The following is a 21,710-nucleotide window of genomic DNA, read 5'->3' on the forward strand; positions in this document are numbered from 1 at the left end:
ACTTGGTATCTTATATACAGGTAGGCGTTTTTAAGCAATAATCAATAAAGATGCCAAGTATATATCCCATATTAATTTCAACCAAAATTGAAAATTGGGCCTTATCAATAATTATTTTTCAATTATTTTTTATGATTAACTAACTAACTATAAGGTAGAATTATCATTAGCTTGGATTAAAAATTTATAAAAATTAATTAAAAATACTGCAATCGTACTTGGAAACAAACTCAAACGCTGTTCCCGTTCTCACCTCACTTCAACCTTTGAACCATTCAAACCCCTAAAGTACGTAACTCAATCTCTCAACCCAAAGACCAGTAAAAACCAGATCAAACCCCAACAAAATCATCACAATGGAAACAAGATCCGCTGCCAAGAAAAGAAAGCTCCTCATTTTATACAACCAGAAGGATCAAGTTGACGACGATGACGAAAGCGAGAAGAGCAACAGAAGCCGAAGCATTGACCGCATCAGTGACCTCCCAGATGCCGTTCTCCACCACATCCTCTTCCTCCTACCCGTCAAAACCGTCGCCCAAACCAGCGTCTTATCAAAACGGTGGCGTTCTATCTGGTCCTCATTCCCGGACCTCGACTTTACCACCCTCACTCGAGCCCCAACAAAGCCACATTCTTCTTCATCAAAATCGCTCTCTCAGAATTCCAAAGAAACAGACTTCATCAGGCAAGTCCTGACTCTCCGCGATAAGCACTCTGATATTCGAATCCTTCGGTTTGGTTCCTGGTTGAGCTTCTCCCGTCTCAATGGCCTGATCCGCCTGGCCATCCGGCGCAATGTGCAGGAACTGGACGTGGAGGTTGCCACAGAGGATTATTTCAACTTCCCTAGATGCGTCATCGCCAGCGAATCTCTCCGCATTTTCAAGTTGAAATCGCACTACCCAGGCTTCAGATTGCCCCCTTCATCTGTGATGACGAGCGGATTCAAATCCCTCCACTTGTTGTCGCTTTCACGCATTGTCTTATACAACCAGCCTTCTCTCTGCGACATGTTCGGAGCGTCTGCTTTCCCTATGCTCAAGAAACTGAGCCTGGACGCTTGTTTTGGGTTGAAGTACCTTCGGATTGGGTGCAAGGCGCTTGAGGATTTGACCCTGGAGAACTGCTTTCAGTTACAAGGGTTGGATGTTTTGGGTGGGAAATTGGAGAGGTTGAGAATTGTGAGGTGTTTTGATGCGTACGCTGATAAGAGTTGGGTGAAGATTGATGGTCCAAGACTTAGAATTATTCTTTGGGAAAACAATGCTATTACTGATAGCTCTTCTCTGGACAATTTGAGCTCTCTGCAAGAGGCCTCCATTGGTTTCTTTTTGCTCCAGGAAGATATTAGTGTGGCGAAGCTTCAGAGTGTGTCCAACCTTTTTATGGGACTCTATCATGCCCATTGCTTGACACTCGATACCCAATGTATTGAGGTACTTCAATTTAAGTAATATGAACCATTGATCAGGTTAATTTAAGTAATGTATTGAGATACACGGCCTAGCAAAAGAAATTTAATCTACTTGTTATGCTGCTGAACTATGAATTTGAATCATTGATCATGTTAAATTTTTATCTGAATACGTGATTTCGATTCATAGTTTGACAAGAGAGTATTGTCATTAATTTTGTCTGGTCACTCTTATGTATATGTAACATTTCAGTGATGAGCACGACTTATCTGTATAGCTTTTTGTTGTTGCAGATTCTGTCAAACAGTAATTATTTTGCGGTTTATCTGCATCCATTCAACAATCTCAAGTCTTTGGAGTTGCATACGGGTTTCAACAAGAACAATGTCCCTGGATTGGCGTGCATATTCAGGAGCTCTCCCATGCTTCACACTCTGACCCTCAATATTATTAACGATTACAAGATTGAAAGGAGAGTAAGTATTATAACTGAGATTAATTTGGTTAATACATTCATTGTATTCTTAATCTACACGTAAACTGACTGATTAGTATCAATTTCAACAGCTAACTAATTTGGTTTCTCATTTTGATGCATAACTATATCAGCAATGGAATAAGGATTTGTGGGAAATGTCCAATTCTGAGGAAGAAAAATTCTGGGAATCGCAAACGCAAGCCTTGAAGTCGTTTTTACAAAACCTTACGGTAGTAAAGATCCAGGGATTTTTAGAGTGTGAGAATGAAGTGAGTCTAGCAAAGTTCTTGCTGAAGCATGGAAAGGCCTTGCAGGAAATGATTCTGTGCACTGGACACTGCAAAGCTAGATATTCTCTCCAGCGACAAAAGATTAGGTCACAGATGATGGGATTCTCTTGGGCTTCTTCTAATGCTAAAATTGCATTTCACTAAGCTTGTACTGCAAACGTTCTCTTTGACTTCCTCTTCTTTTTCTTTATATGCGCATTTTCCTTGCTAATTGGATGGAGTACATGCTCATCATATGAATTTATGTAGAGCCCAAACAATTTGGTAAGCATAAGCAGATTTGTATGTTGAAAAATGAAATTCAAGAAGAAGCTAGTATAAAGTGAATTCAGTTTAGAAAGAAGAGAGGAGAAAGAATACAAAACATTATCACAACCATTGAATGTGCTTTACAATGTGTGTAATAATGTGTCAAAAATGTGTGTCCCCCGATCCTAACCTTATATGTAATATTTAAAATGTCGTGATTCGTAATGTTACACATCCTAGCTACATGGATGGATGGAAAACTCGTGTCGACAAAGGGTAGAAAAGTACAGAAAAATATTTATTATATTTGACACCTAACCACTTTCTCTTTGTGTGTTAGTTTTGAATTGGCCTAAGTTTTTGGTGTGCTCCTAAGTGGTTCTGGGTTCAAATCCCCATAGTACCCTGTGTGTGTATGAATTTTTTCCCTTTCTGTTCCTAATTTCTCCCCCTCCCCAAAAAATACAAAAAAAAGGCAATATTATTAAGTACTACTTTGGAAACGCATAGAATGTTTTTAAATTCAATCGCAGAAGGTTGTGGATATGGCGACGTTCCTCCTAATTTCCTCAGTGTCAATGAATTTGCCTCTTGGTGCATGCAATCAAGTAACAATGGATCCAACGTGACAACCAGGGTTGAAGTCTAGATGAAGTGCTTGTATTGGATTCATTGAATGACTATATACTCGTTGCCTCCGGGAAGATACGTATATATGTAAATGGATATGAAATCAATAAGTTGTTATATATTTATTATTATTGCTATTATTTTTTTCCATGACTATATAGTATATATATATTTATTATATTATATATTATATATGCAAGCTCTGACCAAATATATTTATTATTTCTCTGGTACAACTGGCCAAAAATATATATAATTATTTAATGGAAGTTTCTTGATCTTACTACCTATCACCTCATACTAATAGTTTATGGGTTGGGAGACGTCTCAAGTCATTTATCTTTACCAGAAAACAAGACTTTCTTACTCAATTTTTATTTAGACTCGTACCAAAAAAGAAAAAAACTTATTGGAAAACAAATTAGCAAAATTCCTTGAACAAATTTTAAATTTTGAACTGGTCTACATCATTATCATATATAAAAGACAAATGTTTAAGTATTTTAGTCAGCAAATCGAATGCCGCGGCAGCCTGCAGTGCTCTGCATGCTCCTCGTGCAAAAGATATTTGATGTGATTTTTAATAAAGAAAAATTCCATCAACGGGTCTAGTCCGGTAGAAAAGGCTAAGAAAGAAAAGTTATCGTAGAAACGAATAAGAATATGTACCAACAAATAATATTACAACCAAAAGAAGGTGTTTGTTTTATTTCTCTGTATTTTTCAACCTGACTATTTCAGTTCCAAAATGAATAACAGACGGAAGTAAAATACAAATCAAACGATCAAGATTGACGTCTCTTATTATCTTGCTCCCCTTGCATCGCTTGTTCAAGCCAAATCCAAGATTCCTCCATCAACTCAGGGCTGAGTCTGAACATCAGAACGCAAAACTCCATCTGGTTGAGAGCTCCATCGCCATCCATGTCACCTTCCCTCATCATGCTCACAAGCTCATCTTCTCTCAAATTCTGCAGACCAAGAAGAGCAGAGTTGCTCCTCAAGCTCTCCAATGTAATGACCCCTTTGTCCTTGTCCATCAGTAGCTGGAACCCATTGCACAGCTCTCTGATCAGGCCCTCCCCGCCAAGCTTGTCAGCCATCTCTGGCAGCAGATCCTCAAAATCATCAACAGCCCTCTTGCCAACTCCTGCCATTGATTGTTATTAGCTCTTGTTTCTTTTGATGTATTGGGTTTTTGGGTTTGTGAGGGAAACAATGAGAGTGAATGAATTTATACCATGTGAAAGGAAGGCGGAAGGAGGGTGGAAATTGGAAGGGGGATCTTGGAAAGAGGAAGGTTATGGTCTCCCCGTGTGGATGACAGCAATGGAACAGTGTGTTAATTGCTGGTCGGCTTTGATTCTTTACACCTGCAAGGGCCAGCAGCAATTTTATTTGCCTCCTGTGTTTCTCAGAAACTTGTAAAGGGTAATTTTGTCATTACATGTAAATAATGAAAATTGGTCCTATTTGACTTTCAACGCTCTTGTCGAAGGGGGTACGATTGTCATTTCGGATTATCTTAGACAGTTAGACTTCAGAAACGGTTTTCCTTCTTGACTTTTGGCTGTTTTACCAGTTGGGTGGGTGGAAGTCGGTTATATAAGTTAACGAAGTGTTCACATGAAATGAAGAAGAAAATGTAGTCTTTTGGGTCGGTTGTCATGTTTCCCAGAAAAAATGGAGGAACTCTTCTATGAAATTCTTTAGAAATGTAGGGCCGATTAAAGTTGTTAGCATTACAACCATTGGATTGAACTAAAAACAACTAGAGTAGAGCATTGTTTTAAGCATTCAGAGACTTTTGCTCAAATGCCTAGTTATTAAATTCGCATATTATACGTGGAATGATGTATTTCTTTTATATATAAAAATTACTTCTATTTTTCGTACACTTTTCAAGAACATAGAAATATATGGGGTTTTTTATAAAATGAAATTGTATTATTCGTATATAAAGGTAATTTGCACAAGTAATAAGCGACCGCCACTATGGTGGGAACCCATTGATGGCTCGTCCCGTATTTTACTAACTATGCTCAAATGAGATAGTATGTGCAGAAAAGAATAAAAATAAGGCTAGGTTCGGGTTGACCCATCCCTGGGCTATGCGTTCTTTGAGCTTGGGCTTATGAACGTACCTAACTTGGGCCTACATGAATTCTGAACCCCAATGAAGGACATTGGCCCATCAAAAGATATTGGTCCAAGTCTTTGCATTACAGATTGTCAACGCTTGTCAGTGTCTTCCATTTTCCATCATAAATCAAACTTCAAGTGTGTTGAAGCAATGAAACATTATTGAATTGAACCTCTATCGACCTTCTGGGATACTTATGGTGATTACATTGTTGGAGAAACTGGTAACTGCTGGGATACCGACAGCAGCGCGGGGGTAGTTCCTATGCATTGAAAAAGCAGGTTCTTTGGAGAGTGGAAGTGATGCAGCTTCATTTCCTTGCAGCATAAGAAAAACTGAAGACATTGTTGGCCGATCAGCTGGATCTTCTTGAACACACAAAAACCCTACATGCATACACTTTAGAGCTTCATGAGGCTCACATGCTTCCCTTACTGATTCATCAATCACCTCCATTCCTCTGCCTTCTTTCCACAACTCCCATGCCTAAGTGAGATTCAACATCAAAACCCATCAATCTTGTTCAAAAAAGAACAAAAAAGAACTATAATTTCTAATACTTACCCATCCCGCAAGAGTTCGGGAATTTTCAAAACGATAAAAAGAAGCATTCTTCTTTCCACTTACAATCTCCAACAGCAACACTCCAAAGCTGAATACATCCAGTTTCTCAGAGAAATGGCCATAGAGTGCATACTCAGGTGACATGTAGCCACTGTTCATGAAGTAACAGTAGAGGTAGAGAAGTAAGCAATAACAATGACTATTATTTGCATCAGGTTTTGTATATGGATGAAAAACATGTGTTCTTACTATGTCCCAACAACCCTGTTGGTATTTGCTTCAGTTTGGTTCATCCCAAAAATCCTGGCCATTCCAAAGTCTGAGATTTTGGGGTTCATTGATCCATCCAAAAGAACATTACTTGCTTTAAGGTCCCTGTGAATGATTTTCAGTCTAGAGTACTTGTGGATATAAAGTAGTCCCTGAGCAATACCTTCTATAATTCGAAAGCGTTTACCCCAATCTAATTCTGTTTTTTCCAAAGGATCTGATTCAACAAACCATGGAGAATAATAAGCTAGGTGAATATTTTTCCGTTTTGTTTTGAAATTTTTTTTTTTGACACACAGAGAAAGATACTGCATTACACCACTTTTGAAAACATGGGAAAAGATCTTGGAAAAAGGTAATCGGATTTGACGTCTCATAAATCAACAATATCAAAGAATTAATTTTAGCAGTGATGAGCATATATATACCAAACAAAAATTTGTCCAAACTTCGATTCGGCATGTACTCATAAATCAGTATCATTTCCTCCTTTTCAATACAGCAACCCAAGAGCCTAACAAGATTGGTGTGTTGGAGCTTGGCTATAAGCTTCAACTCATTCATGAACTCCTCATGTCCTTGCCCTGACTTCTTTGACAGCCTTTTTATGGCTACTTCTTGGAGTTCAGGCAAAATCCCCTGCAGTGGAAGAAAAATCCGATACACATTAAGACAATTACAACCTTACCAAATGAGAAGTAATGAGTGAAATTATTAAGAAATGTATAAAAGAAACTATCATATTTATAGCTCAATAGGACTATCAAAGTGTTACCTTATAAACAGGGCCAAATCCTCCCTCTCCCAGTTTATTAGCTTCAGAGAAGTTGTTTGTTGCAGCTAAAATTCTCCTTAAACGATAGAGTGGTAATCCTGCGTCATTCTTTCCACTTCCAGCACCATATTTCCTGTTCATTCTAATTGTTAAAGCATCCTTTGTTTGGAAGAACATATGAAAGATAGACAGAGTGGTAAAGTACCTTCCCTTTCCCCAAGTCTTCTTCCATAAGAAATAACAAAAAATTATTGTAAGCAATCCTGCTGTTGCTGAGACTGTTGCAATTACTAGGGAGTGCTTATGACCTGCAAAGAAAACAAAAAGATCCAGTTGACAAATTAAAAATGATGGCTCCAAGTAATGGTCACTCCCCACAACACCAATAAACAGTTCCTTATTACTTTTGGGATTCTTGAACTCAGAAGCTGCAAGTCTGATGTACAAAGTCCTTCCATCACTGTCATTTGGTGCAAGTTGCTTTAGACCAAATAGATCTCCAGCCCAAATTGAACATCCAGCAGTGCTGCTGTAAGCATAAGCAGTGCAAGAGCAGATACTTAAGCAGATTGATCTACATTGCTTAGCATAAGCAATACTATAGTGTTTATCTTCAACACTGGCAGGCAATGACATGCTAGGCATTTCTAGAAACCCGTCTTCTGTCCCAGTAACACCGACAGCATTCCCACATGGCAGAGTGGTTTTTCTTAAGCACCCACCTGAATAATCCTGCAAACTCCAATCCCTATGTGACTCTGGCTCAAACCCCATCAAACAACTACATAAAGGCAAGGATTTCTCATTGTAACTACTGAATGGTCCGCAAAAGGCATAAACCTTTGGTTTAGACCAAAACAAATTCCATTGCCTGGCGCTGATAGTCTCCAACCATGTTAGCTGCTGAATCTGCCCTGAGGTATACATCATGTATCGAGATATTCTCTTAGGATCATAAAGAGAATAGGTAAAATAACTTTCATTTTCGTTTGTAACATAGCTGTAATTGAAAACATCATTAAGCGTCATCTCAGGATCCAAGCTGAATTTATCTGAATTTTCATCCCATGATCCACTAGTCCAATACTGTTGAGACTTATTCCACTGTATGATAAATGAGTTGATTCGCTTTGGGTCAAGCTCAAAAGAGAAAAGACCTGGTGCAGGATCCTCTGAATTCTTCCATGAAGTGAGAATCTGGCTTTGTTTGGTAATTTTGTTGAATCCGATTCTACTTCCTGGTAGCCATGTATCGGCTGGATGATCAAAACTTTGCCATAAAGGCTCTGATTTAGTACTAGCACTAGACCCATCAGCTCTTAAGACAAGGTTACCATTGTCTAAAAGAACTGCTTCTACAGAACCTGAGGCTGAGGTAGTGGTGGTGGAGGTCGCACTTGTGGACCAAACTGAACCTTTGGACTTACTGAAGAGAAGTAAATTACCATCTGATATTTTCAACACTGAAGAAAATCTATCAGAGATTGGCTGTTCCCTATTTGCCACCCACACTACGGTCCTAACAGAAACTTTTTTGTACCAGATGCCTATGTAGTAGTTTGAAGAATTACCTGGTTTGAAGAAACCCAGCTCAAAAACCCCACCTGCAGAGACAATGGTGTGATCGCCAGAGAGAGATTGGTTTGCAGTGATGGTGTCAGCTACAAGGCAAACATGGGTTTTCATATACAGGCATAAAAAAATAACAGACAACAAAAATTTTTGGTTGGTTTTGGTGTCCATGGCTGCACAAAAGCAAAATTGGCAAACAAGCTTACTTGATAAACCAGAACAGTCCAAGTCAGCCAAGTCAACTCGTGAAGTGTCTATGTCATACATAACCCCTTAATTCACCTCAACTATGTTACAAAAGCAAAATTGGCAAACAAGCTGTCTTCATTGAATGAAGTCGTTTAGCTTAGCTAGAGTCTTCCCTATGCTCCGGCTGTTCTGGTGTTTTTATTTTTTATTTTTTATACAATCGATAATTTACTCTAAATTAATTTAATTCATGAAAAGGAAGATCCACACATGATGTAAAGGAATTGAATTGAAAATTGTCGCCATAAAAGTTTCTTTTCTTTTTAGATTTTTTAGGTTTTAGACATAAAACAAATTTCACTTTTGGAAAAAGCCAAAGCTTTTTCAAAAAAGACAAAAAAACCACTCAACTTTCAAATCAAAGACATGCAAATGTATTGGATTCCTTAGGAAATCTAAAAATAAATAAGGGCATTTTTGTCCATTTTTGCTTCTTTTAAAATTTTTCTCTCTCCTTTTGCTTTTTCCAAAATGTCCCTTTCTTTTTTTGGGTAAAAAATTTGGGGAGAATTTTTGGATGAAGGAGATGCGGAAGACAGTGGCAATGCTTGTAATTCAATTGAAAATTGTCGCCATCATATTTGTCTACCGTGCATCATGGTTTGGAAAATGGTACTTAATTTACAATGCAATTACCAAATCAAGGAAAAGTCCAAGGCTCTTCATTAATTTCTACAATAATCTTACGTACAAATAATCAATGAGGTCTCTCATTAAGGATAGACAAACCAACCAAAATATAAATTTTGAAAAGACTAAGAATCAAGAAAGAGAGAGGATTTGCTTTGTTTGTGGAAGAACCAATCATGTGGCTAAGGACTATTTTCACAAGAAGACTGAGGTGTACAGATCAAAGTCAAACTATGATTCCTTCATATGAAAGCTGTTCACACTAAGTGTAGGTTCAAGTCCTGAAGACACCTACACCCATTGCACGGTATACAAATTGCCCAAGTTTCCTCATCGTTACTTGTTTTTCATTTTGACTATTCCTTATGAAGTTTTGAACTTTGTGGGGGATTGTTAGTTATTTATTATTTTGTTTTATTTTATTTAAAATTCAAAACTTATGTTATATATTTAGCAATGATTGTTTATTTTAAGAGTCATATTTGTTGACCCAATAGACGTGACTTTATTAAAACGGTGTGTGGAGTCTTATAAATAAAGAACTCCTCGGACATGGAACAAACAATTCTCTGTTACTCTCATGCTCCATATATGAATCACACTCATCATTCTCCATATCCTACAATTCTCTTTATCTATTTCTTGGGCAATCGATCAACACCTAGCATACTCGTCCGCCGTTGGCGTGCATAATGGACCAGACATCCTATGAGGCTTTTAGGTTGTATCTTGGAGTTGTAGGCACTGCTATAACCTGCATGTAGGAAGGTGTCTACGGCTTTAAGACAACATTTATCGTGCCTCTCTTAGGTTCACAAGCCAGACTTTCTTTCTTCTTTAATCTACCTATTGTTAATTGTGATTGTTTTAATTGGACGTATTTAATCTGTTTTATATTTACAAAAATCTGCATTAAGTTGAATTTGATCGAGTATGTCATTAAGGTTGTTGATTTAAAGAAGCTATATAGCTTTAAGTACAATGACAGGCACTCTGTTATCTCTGAGTACCTATGTATTAATAATTGTATTTAGTGTATTTATGAGTTGTGATTATGTACGCGCCAAAGATGAATGATATAGAAGTTGATAGAACAAATTCTCGTCTTTCTCTCTGCAATCTTTCATTAATATAACAATAATATATATATATATATCAGTTCATTTTTATTGAGGAATCTCTCAAATAAAATTATTTGAAAGATGCCCTTTAGGATACTTTACAATTTTTTTCCAATGATCAAAACCATCTATTTTTTAGGTCTTTATTCATAGATCATCCTTACAAAAAATTAGACAAATCGGAAACCATTTAGACATCTAATTGTGTCCTACAAAATCAATGAACATATTACTTCAAGAAAGTACTAAAATTTCAATAATTTAATTGAGTGATCCCATGAAATTTTTTATTTGAGGGACACCCTTTAGGGTACCCTATGAATTTTTTTCAACAATCCAAACTACCTATTTTTTAAGTCTACATTCATAGATCATCCTTGCAAAAAATTAGACAAATAAGAAACCGCTTCGACATCCAATTGTATCATAATAAATCAATAAAAGCGGTCTTAAAAAAAGTAATAAAATTTCAATAACACAATTGCGTGATATCGGATTCAAGTGATTTTTTGTAAAGATAATCTTTGAATGATTATCTAAAACATAAACGGTTTGTATTATTGAAATACAATACAGTGCCATATAAGTGTCCTCAAATAAGTTTGTTGAAAAAATATTGATCAGCTTGCCTGAAAAATACGATCCCATTGTTGCTGCTATTGAAGAGTGCAAGGACATCACTCACGCTGCTCCTTGTTTCACCCAAACAATTCTTTTAATTATTATAACCAGCAAAAAACAAATAAAACTAAAAACAAAGAAAGTAGGGTTACACGTTGTCTTCATCCCCTTTCTCTCTTCCTCTTCCTCGTTCTTCCCCCTCAGTCATCTTCATCCCCTCATCTCCTCCGTAGTACATGAAATTAAAGGATGAGTGTTAAAATCATTCGCCTTTATAAATCAAGGAAAGTTTAATCTCATTGGGACTTTACCGTTAGATTTACAATTATGCTATAACATTCCCATACTTCCTCACGAGTCACATTCTAATCCAGTTTGAGTAAAACAAGGGCCATGTGAGTGAGGGGATGAAGATGGCCGATGGCCCAGGGTGATAGGTGCTGGTTTAGTTGTATTCATGTCATTGGCCCATATGGCAAGAGAATAATGGTCCACGTGGCAGCCTTCTCACCTTTCAATTGTTATTCAGTTGTGGGATTGTTAGATCAGTTTGTTAATTCAGTTTTGGGTTTGTTAGATTGGTAGTTAAGGCCGCGGTTTAGGCGCGAATATTAGTTACAGTTGCTAACCCAGTTTATATTATAAGCTGGTTTTGTAAGGCTTTTAGTCGTGAATTGTTTTGGAAATGTTCTGAGTTAATAAAGCTACTCGTTTTGCTTACACGAGTCAAGGTTGAGACCATTGCTATAGTTTCTTGGTTTCCGTTTGCCTTCTTGGTCAATTAATCCCTTTTCCTTTCCTCCTCCTCATCCTCATCCTCATTTTACATCTCCATATTTTAAGGGGTTGATCAAGAAATCTATCCAAAATTATGAAGGAAATTTGAAACAAATTGAAATCTATCCAAAAAAATCACTTGAATCCAATATCATTTAATCATTCAATTAAATTATTGAAATTTAAACACTTTTTTGAAGCACTGTGTTCATTGATTTTATTGGTCTCAATTAGATGCCTTAATGATTTTCAATTTTTATTTTTATTTTTTTTTGAGAATGATCTATGAATGAAGACTAAAAATGAGTTTGAATGGTTGAAATTTTTTGGAGTATCCAAAGGTGTCCCTCAAATGGAAGGAACTATATATATATATATATATATATATATATATATATATATATATATATATATACAAAAAATAGCATTGCTGATTTCTTGCAATTGTCACAACGTTTTGCTTTTTAGTTTATATACCTAACATTAAATGTGTTGAGGGAAGGAAACAAATATTGGAACCTCTATCGACCGTCTGGCAAACTGATGGTGACTGCATTGTTGGAAAAAGGCAGGTAATTGAGAAGAAGAACCAACAGCAGGTATGGAATTCCTGTTAGTTGAAAAGGCGGGTTCCTTGGACGGTGGAAGTGATGTGGCTTCATTGCCCTGCAATATACGAATTACAGAAGCCATTGTTGGTCGATCAGCTGGAGCTTCCTGAACACACAAAAACCCTATATGGATACACCTCGAAGCTTCATCAGGGGGGCATGTTTCTCTTACTGATGCATCAATCACCTCCATTCGTCTACCTTCTTTCCACAATTCCCATGCCTAATTAAGATTTAAAATACTTAAAACTTCAATTTTACGGTTAATCACAAATTTACAAGGCATAAAAACAGAAAGGAGCGTAGATAGTTTAGAATTATTAATACTTACCCATCCAGCAAGAGTTGGTGAATGTTCAAAGCGATAAAAAGCAGCATTCCTCTTTCCACTTACAATCTCCAGCAACAACACTCCAAAACTAAACACATCTAGTTTCTCAGAGAAATGGCCATATCTTGCATACTCTGGCGACATGTATCCGCTGCATGAATTGATGGTAGAGAATAGAGATGTAAGCTATAGCAGTGACTGCATAAGGTTTAGTAAATGAATGAAAACATGTCCTACATATATATATACTTACAATGTGCCAACAACCCTGTTGGTATTTGCTTCAGTCTGGTTTATCTCCAAAATTTTAGCCATTCCGAAGTCTGAAATTTTGGGGTTCATTGCTCCATCCAACAGAACATTACTTGCTTTCAGGTCCCTGTGAATGATTTTTAATCTAGAATACTTGTGGATATAAAGTACTGCCTGAGCAATACCCTCTATAATTCGAAAGCGTTTTCCCCAATTTAATTCTGTATTTTCAGATGGATCTGGTAGGACAAACCATGAAGAAAATTATTCTTTTTATTATAGATGAAATGCTGGACAAATGGAAAAAGATCTTGCATTACACAACTTTTGCGCATTGAAAAGGATCTTGCTAAAAGGTAATCAAATTTGAGGTCCCAGAAATCAACAATATCAAAGAATCAATCTTAGGAGGAATGAGGATATACCAAACAAAAGTTTGTCCAAACTTCGATTGGGCATGAACTCATAGATCAAGATCAGTTCCTCCTCCTCAATACAGCAACCTAATAGCCTAACAAGATTGGTATGCTGGAGCTTGGCTATAAGATTTAACTCATTCATGAACTCCTCATGTCCTTGCCCTGACTTCTTTGACAGTCTTTTTATGGCTACTTCTTGATTTTCAGGCAAAATCCCCTGCAGTGGAAGGAAAATCAAACACAAAGTGAACCACAATCCCACCAATCAAACTTAATTAGGAAAAAGGTTATTCAGTGAACCAAAAAGTACAAATATTTATGTAAGAACAACTAATGTACTTTAATTACCAACACAAAGTGGAAGAGTCACCTTATAAACAGGGCCAAATCCTCCCTCTCCCAGTTTATTAGCTTCAGAGAAGCTGTTTGTTGCATCTAATATACTCTTTAAACAGAAGAGTGGTAGTTCTCTGTCATTTTTTCCGCCTCCAGCACCATAATTTATTTTAGTCACACCATACTTCCTCCTCTGCTTCCTGTTTCAGTGTTTGGTAGAGCATGGATCATTTGTTTAGAGAATCCTTGTGAATGCACGAGTGCGTGTGTGTGTGTGAGAAAGAGAGACAGAGTGGTGGCAATACCTTCCCTTCCCCAATCTTTTCTTCCATAAGAAATAGAAAAAATAAATCGTAAGCAACCCTGCTGCTGCTGAGACCATTGCAATTATAAGGGAGCGCTTATCCGCATCACCCTTGCCATCTGCCAAAAATATATATATATATATATTTCAGGTTGACCAATTAAGATTTAACTCATTCATGAACTCCTCATGTCCTTGCCCTGACTTCTTTGACAGTCTTTTTATGGCTACTTCTTGATTTTCGAGCAAAATCCCCTGCAGTGGACGGAAAATCAAACACAAAGTGAACCACCATCCTACCAAGCGAACTTAATTAGGAAAAAGGTTGTTAAGAGAACCAAAAAGTATAATATTTATGAAAGAATAACTAATGTACTTTAATTACCAATACAAGGTGGAGGAGTCACCTTATAAACAGGGCCAAATCCTCCCTCTCCCAGTTTTTTAGCTTCAGAGAAGTTGTTTGTTGCATTTAAATACTCTTTAAACCGAAGACTGGTAGTTCTGTGTCATTCTTTCCACTTTCAGCACCATAATTTATTTTAGTCACACCATACTTCCTCCTCTGCGTCCTGTTTCAGTCTTTGTTAGAGCATGGATAATTTGTTTATAGAATCCGTGTGAATGCACGAGTGTGTTTGTGTGTGAGAAAGAGAGACACCACCAACAATTATTCCCTTATTACTTTGAAGATACATAAGCTCAGAAGCTGCAAGTCTGATGTATAAAGTTCTTCCACCAGCATCATCTGCCACAAGTTCTTGCACACCCAGGAGATCTCCAATCCAAATTGAACATGCGTTACTGCTTTCATAAGCATAAGCAGTGCAAGAGCAGTTATTTAAGCAGATTGATTCACATTCCTTAGCACTCCCAACCTTAACATGCAGTTCATTTTCAGATATTGACATGCTATGCATTTCTAGAAACTGGTCTTTTGTCCCAGTAACACTTGTTGAATTCCCACACTGCAAATTGGTTTTTCTTTGACACCCACCAGAGTAATCCTGCAAAGCCCAATCCCGGGGCGACCTCTGCTCAAAACCCATCAAACAATTACACAAGACCCCGGATTTTTCATTGCAGCTCCCAAATGCCCCGCAAATAGCATAAACTGCACATTGCTGTCTTGGTTCAGACCAATACATTTTCCGTGGCCTGGAAGGCGTAAACCAAATTAGTTGCTGAACCTGCCCCAATACTGACATCATGAATGGAGATGCTTTCTTAGGATCATAAAGCGAATAGGTGAAATAACTTCCGTTTTCATTTGAAACAAAGCAGTAGTTGTAGACGTAATTATGCCTCATGTCAGGAACCAAGCTGAAAAGATTTGAACTTGCATTCCAAGATCCACTATTGAAATACTGTCTAGACCTATTCCACAGAAAGATATATGAATTGCTTCGGTCTAGCTTAAGAGAGTAAAGACCTGGTGCAGGGTCCCGTGAGTTCTTCCATGAAGTGAGAATTTGGGTTTGATTGGTAACATTGTTGAATCCAATCTTGGCTCCTGGTAGCCATGTATGGGTTGGATGATCAAAGCTTTGCCATAAAAACTCAGATGAACTAGAATGAGCTCTTAAGACAAGATTTCCACTATCTAAAAGAACTGCTTGCACAGAAGCAGAGGTGGTGGTGGAGGTCAAATGTGTGGACCAAACTGGAGTTTTGGCCTCATTAAAGAGAACTAAATTGCCATCTTTGATCTTCAACACCGATGAAAATCTATCAGAGATAGGTTTTTCCCTATTTGCCACCCAAACTATGGTACTCGCAGATACCACTCGGCCGGAATACCAGGTACCCATGTAGTGGCGGCCACCTAATTCGAAGAACCCCAGTTCAAAATCCCTGGAGACGATTGTCTGGTCACCGGAGAGAGATTGGTTTGCAGTGATGGTGTCAGCTGCAAAGGAGATACGGGACTCGAGAAATAGGCACAATAAAACAACTATAAACGCCAACATTGGGTTGGTTTTGGTATCCATGGCTGCACTATGAATTTGCACACAAGAAAGATAATGTCATGCGTCTAAAAGACAACAATGAGAATTAAGCATTGCTCTCAAACTTGTGATAAATTTTTCACTATACTTTCACGAATGCCAATTACTTTGAATTTCGTATAATTTTTATTTCGTGAATTTGTGATGGGTGTGTCTAGAAGCAAAATAATTTATGTTTTTGTCATACATGTTACTTTTCAAAGAACATCTTTTTCCATCTAGGGGATACTCAATTCAAATACTTCACGTATTAAAATGTTAGAGAGAGACTAGCTTAGTTTCCTGGTATTTTACTCGAAACACGTGTGTGGCTCCCCCAATTTCTTTATTATTGTTTCTCACTTTCGTTACTAAGCTCTACTTGGAGGACGGTCTCAAAAACTCTACTTGAGGGGGTGGTAAGGTAAATCCAATTTAAGAATATTCAACCATTTGGGTTAGGTTTGGTATCCATGGCTGCACAAAAAAATTGCAATAGTTGAATACCAGCTGAACATTCCAAGTCAACAAAGTCAACTATTGAAGGGTCTACGCTCCGTTCTCTCTTTTGTTTTAAGCATTCATAGACCAAACTTGCCTTTCTAAATGTTATAACTTTTTAGGTATACAGTTCTGTTCATGTTCATTGCTCTGCAATGTGTAAAGATCTAGGAATATTTGTTCAGTGAGGCTTCTTTTTAAGTTTCTCACACCTGAACCAGACCAATATAAGTTGTGAAGCACTTTCGTTTACTTAAATAATAAAAAAGAGTCTTGGACACTGCCAAAGTCTTGCCACAGAGTTTTCATTTTTCGTTTATGTATCCAACAATAAATGTGTATAGGAAAGGTAACATTTTTGAGCTTCTATCGACCTTCTGGCAGACTAATGGTTACTGCATTATTGGAAATAATGGGAGTTGTTTGAGGAGAAGAACTAACAGCAACGGAATTCCTATGTGTTGAAAAAGCAGGTTCTTTGGAGGGTGGAAGAGATGTAGCTTCATTGGCCAGCATAAGAATTACAGAAGACATTGTTGGCCGATCAGCTGGATCTTCTTGAACACACAAAAATCCTACCTGTATACACTTCAAAGCTTCATCAGGCCGGCATGTTTCCTTCAGTGATGCATCGATCACCTCCATTCCTCTACCTTCTCTCCATAATTCCCATGCCTAATTAAGATTCAACATGTAAACCCATTAGTCTTGCATGACTGGTCACATACTTATAAATTTTTCAGGCTTAGGATACATTAGAATTTTTAATACTCACCCATCCAGCAAGAGTTAGTGAATGTTCAAAGCGATGAAAAGCAGCATTCTTCTTTCCACTAACAATCTCCAGCAGCAACACTCCAAAACTAAACACATCCAGTTTCTCAGAGAAATGGCCATATCTTGCATACTCAGGTGACATGTAGCCGCTGCATAAATTGATGGTAGAGAAGTAAGCCAAAGCAATGATTGCATAAGATTTCAATGATTGAAAACCTGTGCCATATATATATATTTACTTACTATGTGCCAACAACTCTGTTAGTATTTGCTTCGGTTTGATTTATCTCAAAAATCTTTGCCATTCCAAAGTCTGAAATTTTGGGGTTCATTGCTCCATCCAACAGAACATTACTTGCTTTCAGGTCCCTGTGAATGATTTTCAATCTGGAATACTTGTGGATATAAAGTATTCCTTGAGCAATACCTTCTATAATTCGAAAACGTTTTCCCCAATCTAGCTCTAATTTTTCAGATGGATCTGATTGGACAAACCATGGAGAAAAATGAGCTTAATTAGTGATTTTGATTTACTTTAGAAAAAAATGTTAAGACACATTGAAGAAGATCTTGCATTACATGGGTTTGCAAAAACGTAATCAAATTTGAAGTCCCAGAAATCAGCAATATGAAAGAAATAATCTTAGAAGTGCTGAGAACATACCAAACAAAAACTTGTCCAGACTTCGATTGGGCATGAACTCGTAGATCAAAATCAGTTCCTCCTCTTCAATACAGCAACCCAAGAGCCTAACAAGATTGGTGTGTTGGAGTTTGGCTATAAGCTTTAACTCATTCATGAACTCCTGGTGTCCTTGCCCTGAATTCTTTGACAGCCTTTTGATGGCCACTTGATTTCCAGGCAAAATCCCCTGTAGTGGAAGAAAAATCCCACACATAAAGAGAAGTTATAGAGAACCACCTCCTTATAAGAAATGTATAAATGAAACTATGAGATTTATAGGTCGGTGGTATTATGAAAGTGTTACCTTATAAACAGGGCCAAACCCTCCTTCTCCCACCTTATTAGCTTCAGAGAAGTTGTTAGTAACAGCTAATATACTCCTTAAACTGAAGAGTGGTAGCTCTGTATCATTCTTTCCGCCTCCATCACCAACATTACTTAAAATTTCATCATATTTCTTCCTATGCTTCCTATTTCATTATTATTTAGTCAGATCATCATTTGTTAGGATTACAAGAATCAGTGTGCGAGCAAGCGAGAGAGGGAGAGAGAGTGGTAGCAGTACCTTTCCTTTTCCAATGTTTTAGTCTCACCATTCTTCCTCCTACGCTCCCTGTTTCATTCTTATTGTTAGAGTATCTTTTTTTGGATTACAAGAATCAGTGTCCCTGCAAATGAGTGCGCGTGTGTTTTCTTCCAAAGGAAATAGCTTTACCTTTCCTTTCCCCATGTTTTCTTCCATAAGAAATAGCCAAAAGTTATTGTAAGCAATCCTGCTGTTCCGGAGACTAATGCAATCACAAGGGATCGTTTATTAGCATTAACACCTGCAAAGAAAACAAAAGAGAAAGATCAAATTTATTTTAATTAACACACTAACACGATGGCTCGCCAAGTAATCATTTCCTCATTACTTTTAAGCAGTGGAAGAGCAGATCCAAGTCTGATGTATAAAGTTGTTCCATTCCTTTCACCTGTTCCCAGTTGCTGCAAATTTAAGAGATCTCCAGTGAAAATTGAGCATCTAGTGCTGCTATCATAAGCATAAGCAGTGCAAGAGCAGTTGTTTAAGCAGATTGGATGACATTCAGAAATATTTCCAACCACCACAGACTGTTTATTTTCTGGCAATGACATGATACGGATTTCTTGAAACACGTCTGGCTCCCTATATTTAGCACTAGTACTAACATCAGTCCCACAGTACTGCAGGTTGGTTATTCTTGAACACCCACTAGAATAAGCCCGCAAATTCCACTCAATCTCTGACTTTGGCTCAAAACCTGTCAAACAATTACAGGAGACCGTGCTTATGTCGTTGCAACTGCCGAATGCCCCGCATAAACCATAAACTTCACATTTCCTTTTTGGTTGGCTCCCAAACAAATTCCACTCTCTGGAATTCTCCGACCATGTGAATTGCTGAATCTGCCCTGAGGTATGCATCACGAGTCGAGATATTGTCTTGGGATTATTTAGAAAATAGGTGAAATAACTTTCGTTTTTGTTTGTAACATAGCTGTGATTGTACATATGGTTAAGCCTCATCTCAGGAACCGCGCTGAAAATACGTGAGTTTGCATCCCATGCTCCACTGCTCCAATAGACTCTAGACCTATTCCAAAGTATGAGATATGCACTACTTCCATTGGGGTCAAGCTCAAGAGAGAAAAGACCTGGTGCAGGATCCTCTGAACTCTTCCATGATGTGAGAATTTGGGTTCGATTAGTGGCAATGTTGAATCCAAGTTTACCTCCTGGTATCCATGTATGAGCTGGATGATCAAAGCTTTGCCACAAAGGTTCTGATGTATTAGTACTTGACCCATCAGCCCTTAAGACAAGGTTTCCACTATCTAATAGAACTGCTTGTACAGAACCTGAGGTGGTGGTGGAGGTTAAATTTGTGGACCAAACTGGAGTGTTGGATTCACTGAAGAGAATTAGATTACCCTCTGAGATCCTCAAGACTGAAGAAAATATATCAGAAACTGGTGTTTCCCTATTTGCCACCCAAACTATGGTCTTAACAGATACTTTCTTGTACCACATGCCTATGTAGTAGTAGTTTGAGAAAATACCTGGTTTGAAGAAACCCAGCTCAAAAACCCCACCTGCAGAGATAATGGTTTGATCACCCGAGAGAGATTTGTCTGCATTGATGGTGTCAGCTGCAAGGGATATATGGGACTTGAGAAATAGGCATAATAAAAGAACGTTGAACACGAATTTTGGGTTACTTTTGGTATCCATGGATGCACAAAAAATTTTCAGACAACCAAGATGCTGTATGGTACTAGAATTGAACATTTATGGAAAAAATATAGCAATACTTGAAGCCAGCTGATCATTCCAAGTCAACTAAGTCAACTGTTGAAGGGTCAAGTAAGAGCATCCACAATGGGTTCCCTAAACCACCTTCTTAAACAAATTTTAAAGAGAAATTGAAAAAATACAACTTCAACCATGCTCCTATCCACTTCTTAAAATAGGGAGATCTCTAGGAGCTTCTAAATATGAGGAGAGAGAAAGAACTCCTAGTGACTTCCTATAATTTAATGTTGTTTTATTTAATGAGTATTTCAAACCTTTAATTAATCCTAATTATTTTTTATATTATTTTTTAATAGAGATGGACCAATTTAAAAAAAAATTTATAGCATTTATGACTCCATAAACTAGAAAGCATGATTGAAGTTTAAATTTTATAGAAAGTTCCTAAAATAACTTTTTTATATTTTTAGCTAAAATTTAACTGAAAAATAGAGAGCATGTGATTGTGAATGCTCTAACACACCTACAGTTGAGTCGTTTGGCTTTAGTTAGTCCAGCATTTGTGGACAAAGGTCATCCACCATGCTTCGTTGTCTCTTTAGTTTGCAGCCTGCCCTTTTTGGCGTTTAGCCATTGGATTGAATCCAACGAGCGTTAACCTTGCAGGCTTCTGCATTTGAGGCCGATCCGCTGGGTCTTCTTGAACACAAAAAAAATCCTACCTGTATACACTTCAAAGCCTGCCCTGAGGTGTTCATCACGAATCAAGCTATTTTCTTCGGATCATAAAGAGAATAGGTGAAATAAGTTTCATTTTCTTTAGTAAAATAACTGAAATTGTAGACATAATTGAGCCTCATTTCAGGAACCAAGCTGAAACTACTTGAACTTGCATCCCATGATCCAGTGGTCCAATACTGTCTAGACCTATTCCACAGCCCCAGATATGCATTGCTTCCATTTGGATCTAGCTCAAGAGAGAAAAGACCTGGTGCAGGATCCTCTGAACTCTACCATAATGTGAGAATTTGGGTTCGTTTGGTAACATGGTTGAATCCAAGTCTACTTCCTGGTAGCCATGTATGTGTTGGATGATCAAAACTTTGCCATAAAGGCTCAGATGAACCACCTCTTAATAAGACAAGGTTTCTATTATCCAAAAGAAGTGCTTGAACAGAACCAGTAAGTGGTGGTGGAGTGCAAATTTGTTGACCAAATTGGAGCTTTGGACTCACTAAAGAGAACCAAATTACCATCTGAGATCCTCAGCTCTGAAGAAAATCTATCAGAGACTGGTTGTTCCCTATTTGCCACCCAAACTATGGTCTTAACAGATACTTTCTTGTACCACATGCCTATGTAGTAGTAGTTTGAGACATTACCTGGTTTGAAGAAACCCAGCTCAAAAACCCCACCTGCAGAGACAATGGTTTGATCACCAGAGG

General features: G+C 37.6%; 3 protein-coding genes and 2 pseudogenes across 12 annotated transcripts; 1 reads left to right on the forward strand and 4 right to left on the reverse strand.

Annotated features, from left to right (window-relative positions):
* Window positions 1-314: 314 nt before the first annotated feature.
* Window positions 315-2,531, forward strand: LOC148918308 (putative F-box/FBD/LRR-repeat protein At4g03220). Its single transcript, XM_089050907.1, has 3 exons — window positions 315-1,439; window positions 1,712-1,894; window positions 2,028-2,531. The coding sequence occupies exons 1-3, from the start codon at window positions 357-359 to the stop codon at window positions 2,328-2,330; spliced, it is 1,569 nt and encodes a 522-aa protein (XP_088907033.1). The 5' UTR covers window positions 315-356; the 3' UTR covers window positions 2,331-2,531.
* Window positions 2,532-3,744: 1,213 nt separating this feature from the next.
* Window positions 3,745-4,423, reverse strand: LOC103329417 (calcium-binding protein PBP1 pseudogene; annotated as a pseudogene).
* Window positions 4,424-5,124: 701 nt separating this feature from the next.
* Window positions 5,125-8,713, reverse strand: LOC148918309 (G-type lectin S-receptor-like serine/threonine-protein kinase At4g27290). Of its 5 annotated transcripts, none has more exons than XM_089049851.1 (7): window positions 8,596-8,713; window positions 7,023-8,478; window positions 6,818-6,950; window positions 6,471-6,681; window positions 6,022-6,259; window positions 5,773-5,923; window positions 5,125-5,694 (listed from the first exon to the last, which is right to left on the reverse strand). In XM_089049851.1, exons 1-7 carry the CDS (start codon window positions 8,654-8,656, stop codon window positions 5,383-5,385), a joined length of 2,562 nt encoding a protein of 853 aa, XP_088905977.1. In that variant the 5' UTR covers window positions 8,657-8,713; the 3' UTR covers window positions 5,125-5,382. The 5 variants fall into 5 exon arrangements, with proteins under 5 accessions (XP_088905977.1, XP_088905979.1, XP_088905980.1 ...); XM_089049853.1 differs by lacking the exon at window positions 8,596-8,713 and having other exon boundaries at window positions 7,023-7,125; window positions 7,222-8,584; XM_089049854.1 differs by lacking the exon at window positions 8,596-8,713 and having other exon boundaries at window positions 7,023-8,280; window positions 8,389-8,572.
* Window positions 8,714-12,192: 3,479 nt separating this feature from the next.
* On the reverse strand, window positions 12,193-16,605 carry LOC148918310 (G-type lectin S-receptor-like serine/threonine-protein kinase At4g27290; annotated as a pseudogene). Its single transcript, XR_016125949.1, has 7 exons — window positions 14,709-16,605; window positions 14,042-14,211; window positions 13,771-13,936; window positions 13,407-13,617; window positions 12,983-13,220; window positions 12,730-12,880; window positions 12,193-12,621 (listed from the first exon to the last, which is right to left on the reverse strand). The product of XR_016125949.1 is annotated as a G-type lectin S-receptor-like serine/threonine-protein kinase At4g27290 (transcript).
* A 152-nt stretch (window positions 16,606-16,757) lies between these two features.
* LOC148918311 (cysteine-rich receptor-like protein kinase 10) lies at window positions 16,758-21,386 on the reverse strand. Of its 5 annotated transcripts, XM_089049848.1 has the most exons (10): window positions 20,789-21,386; window positions 20,073-20,162; window positions 18,906-18,978; window positions 18,707-18,818; window positions 18,557-18,604; window positions 18,296-18,461; window positions 17,971-18,178; window positions 17,550-17,787; window positions 17,305-17,455; window positions 16,758-17,204 (listed from the first exon to the last, which is right to left on the reverse strand). In XM_089049848.1, the coding sequence occupies exons 2-10, from the start codon at window positions 20,148-20,150 to the stop codon at window positions 16,896-16,898; spliced, it is 1,383 nt and encodes a 460-aa protein (XP_088905974.1). In that variant the 5' UTR covers window positions 20,151-20,162; window positions 20,789-21,386; the 3' UTR covers window positions 16,758-16,895. The 5 variants fall into 5 exon arrangements, with proteins under 5 accessions (XP_088905974.1, XP_088905975.1, XP_088905971.1 ...); XM_089049849.1 differs by lacking the exon at window positions 18,906-18,978 and having other exon boundaries at window positions 20,789-21,012; XM_089049845.1 differs by lacking the exon at window positions 20,789-21,386 and having other exon boundaries at window positions 18,906-20,364.
* Between the last annotated feature and the right edge of the window lie 324 nt (window positions 21,387-21,710).

The sequence above is a fragment of the Prunus mume genome, linkage group LG4 (genome assembly GCF_029339155.1).
Source record: "Prunus mume cultivar Tortuosa linkage group LG4, ASM2933915v1, whole genome shotgun sequence".
Classification (NCBI taxonomy): Eukaryota; Viridiplantae; Streptophyta; class Magnoliopsida; order Rosales; family Rosaceae; genus Prunus; species Prunus mume.

Coding starts and splice junctions, on each gene's coding strand:
- LOC148918311 (XM_089049845.1), bottom strand. CDS start 20,301: ATGTTCAATTCTAGTACCATACAGCATCTTGGTTGTCTGAAAATTTTT. Junction 18,605..18,706: donor AAAACATGGGGAAAGGAAAG/GTAAAGCTATTT, acceptor AGAATGAAACAG/GGAGCGTAGGAGGAAGAATG. Junction 18,462..18,556: donor AAAACATTGGAAAAGGAAAG/GTACTGCTACCA, acceptor ATAATGAAATAG/GAAGCATAGGAAGAAATATG.
- LOC148918309 (XM_089049850.1), bottom strand. CDS start 8,560: ATGGACACCAAAACCAACCAAAAATTTTTGTTGTCTGTTATTTTTTTA. Junction 6,951..7,022: donor AAGACTTGGGGAAAGGGAAG/GTACTTTACCAC, acceptor TAGAATGAACAG/GAAATATGGTGCTGGAAGTG. Junction 6,260..6,470: donor TTTGGACAAATTTTTGTTTG/GTATATATATGC, acceptor TTGTTGAATCAG/ATCCTTTGGAAAAAACAGAA.
- LOC148918308 (XM_089050907.1), top strand. CDS start 357: ATGGAAACAAGATCCGCTGCCAAGAAAAGAAAGCTCCTCATTTTATAC. Junction 1,440..1,711: donor TCGATACCCAATGTATTGAG/GTACTTCAATTT, acceptor TTGTTGTTGCAG/ATTCTGTCAAACAGTAATTA. Junction 1,895..2,027: donor ATTACAAGATTGAAAGGAGA/GTAAGTATTATA, acceptor TAACTATATCAG/CAATGGAATAAGGATTTGTG.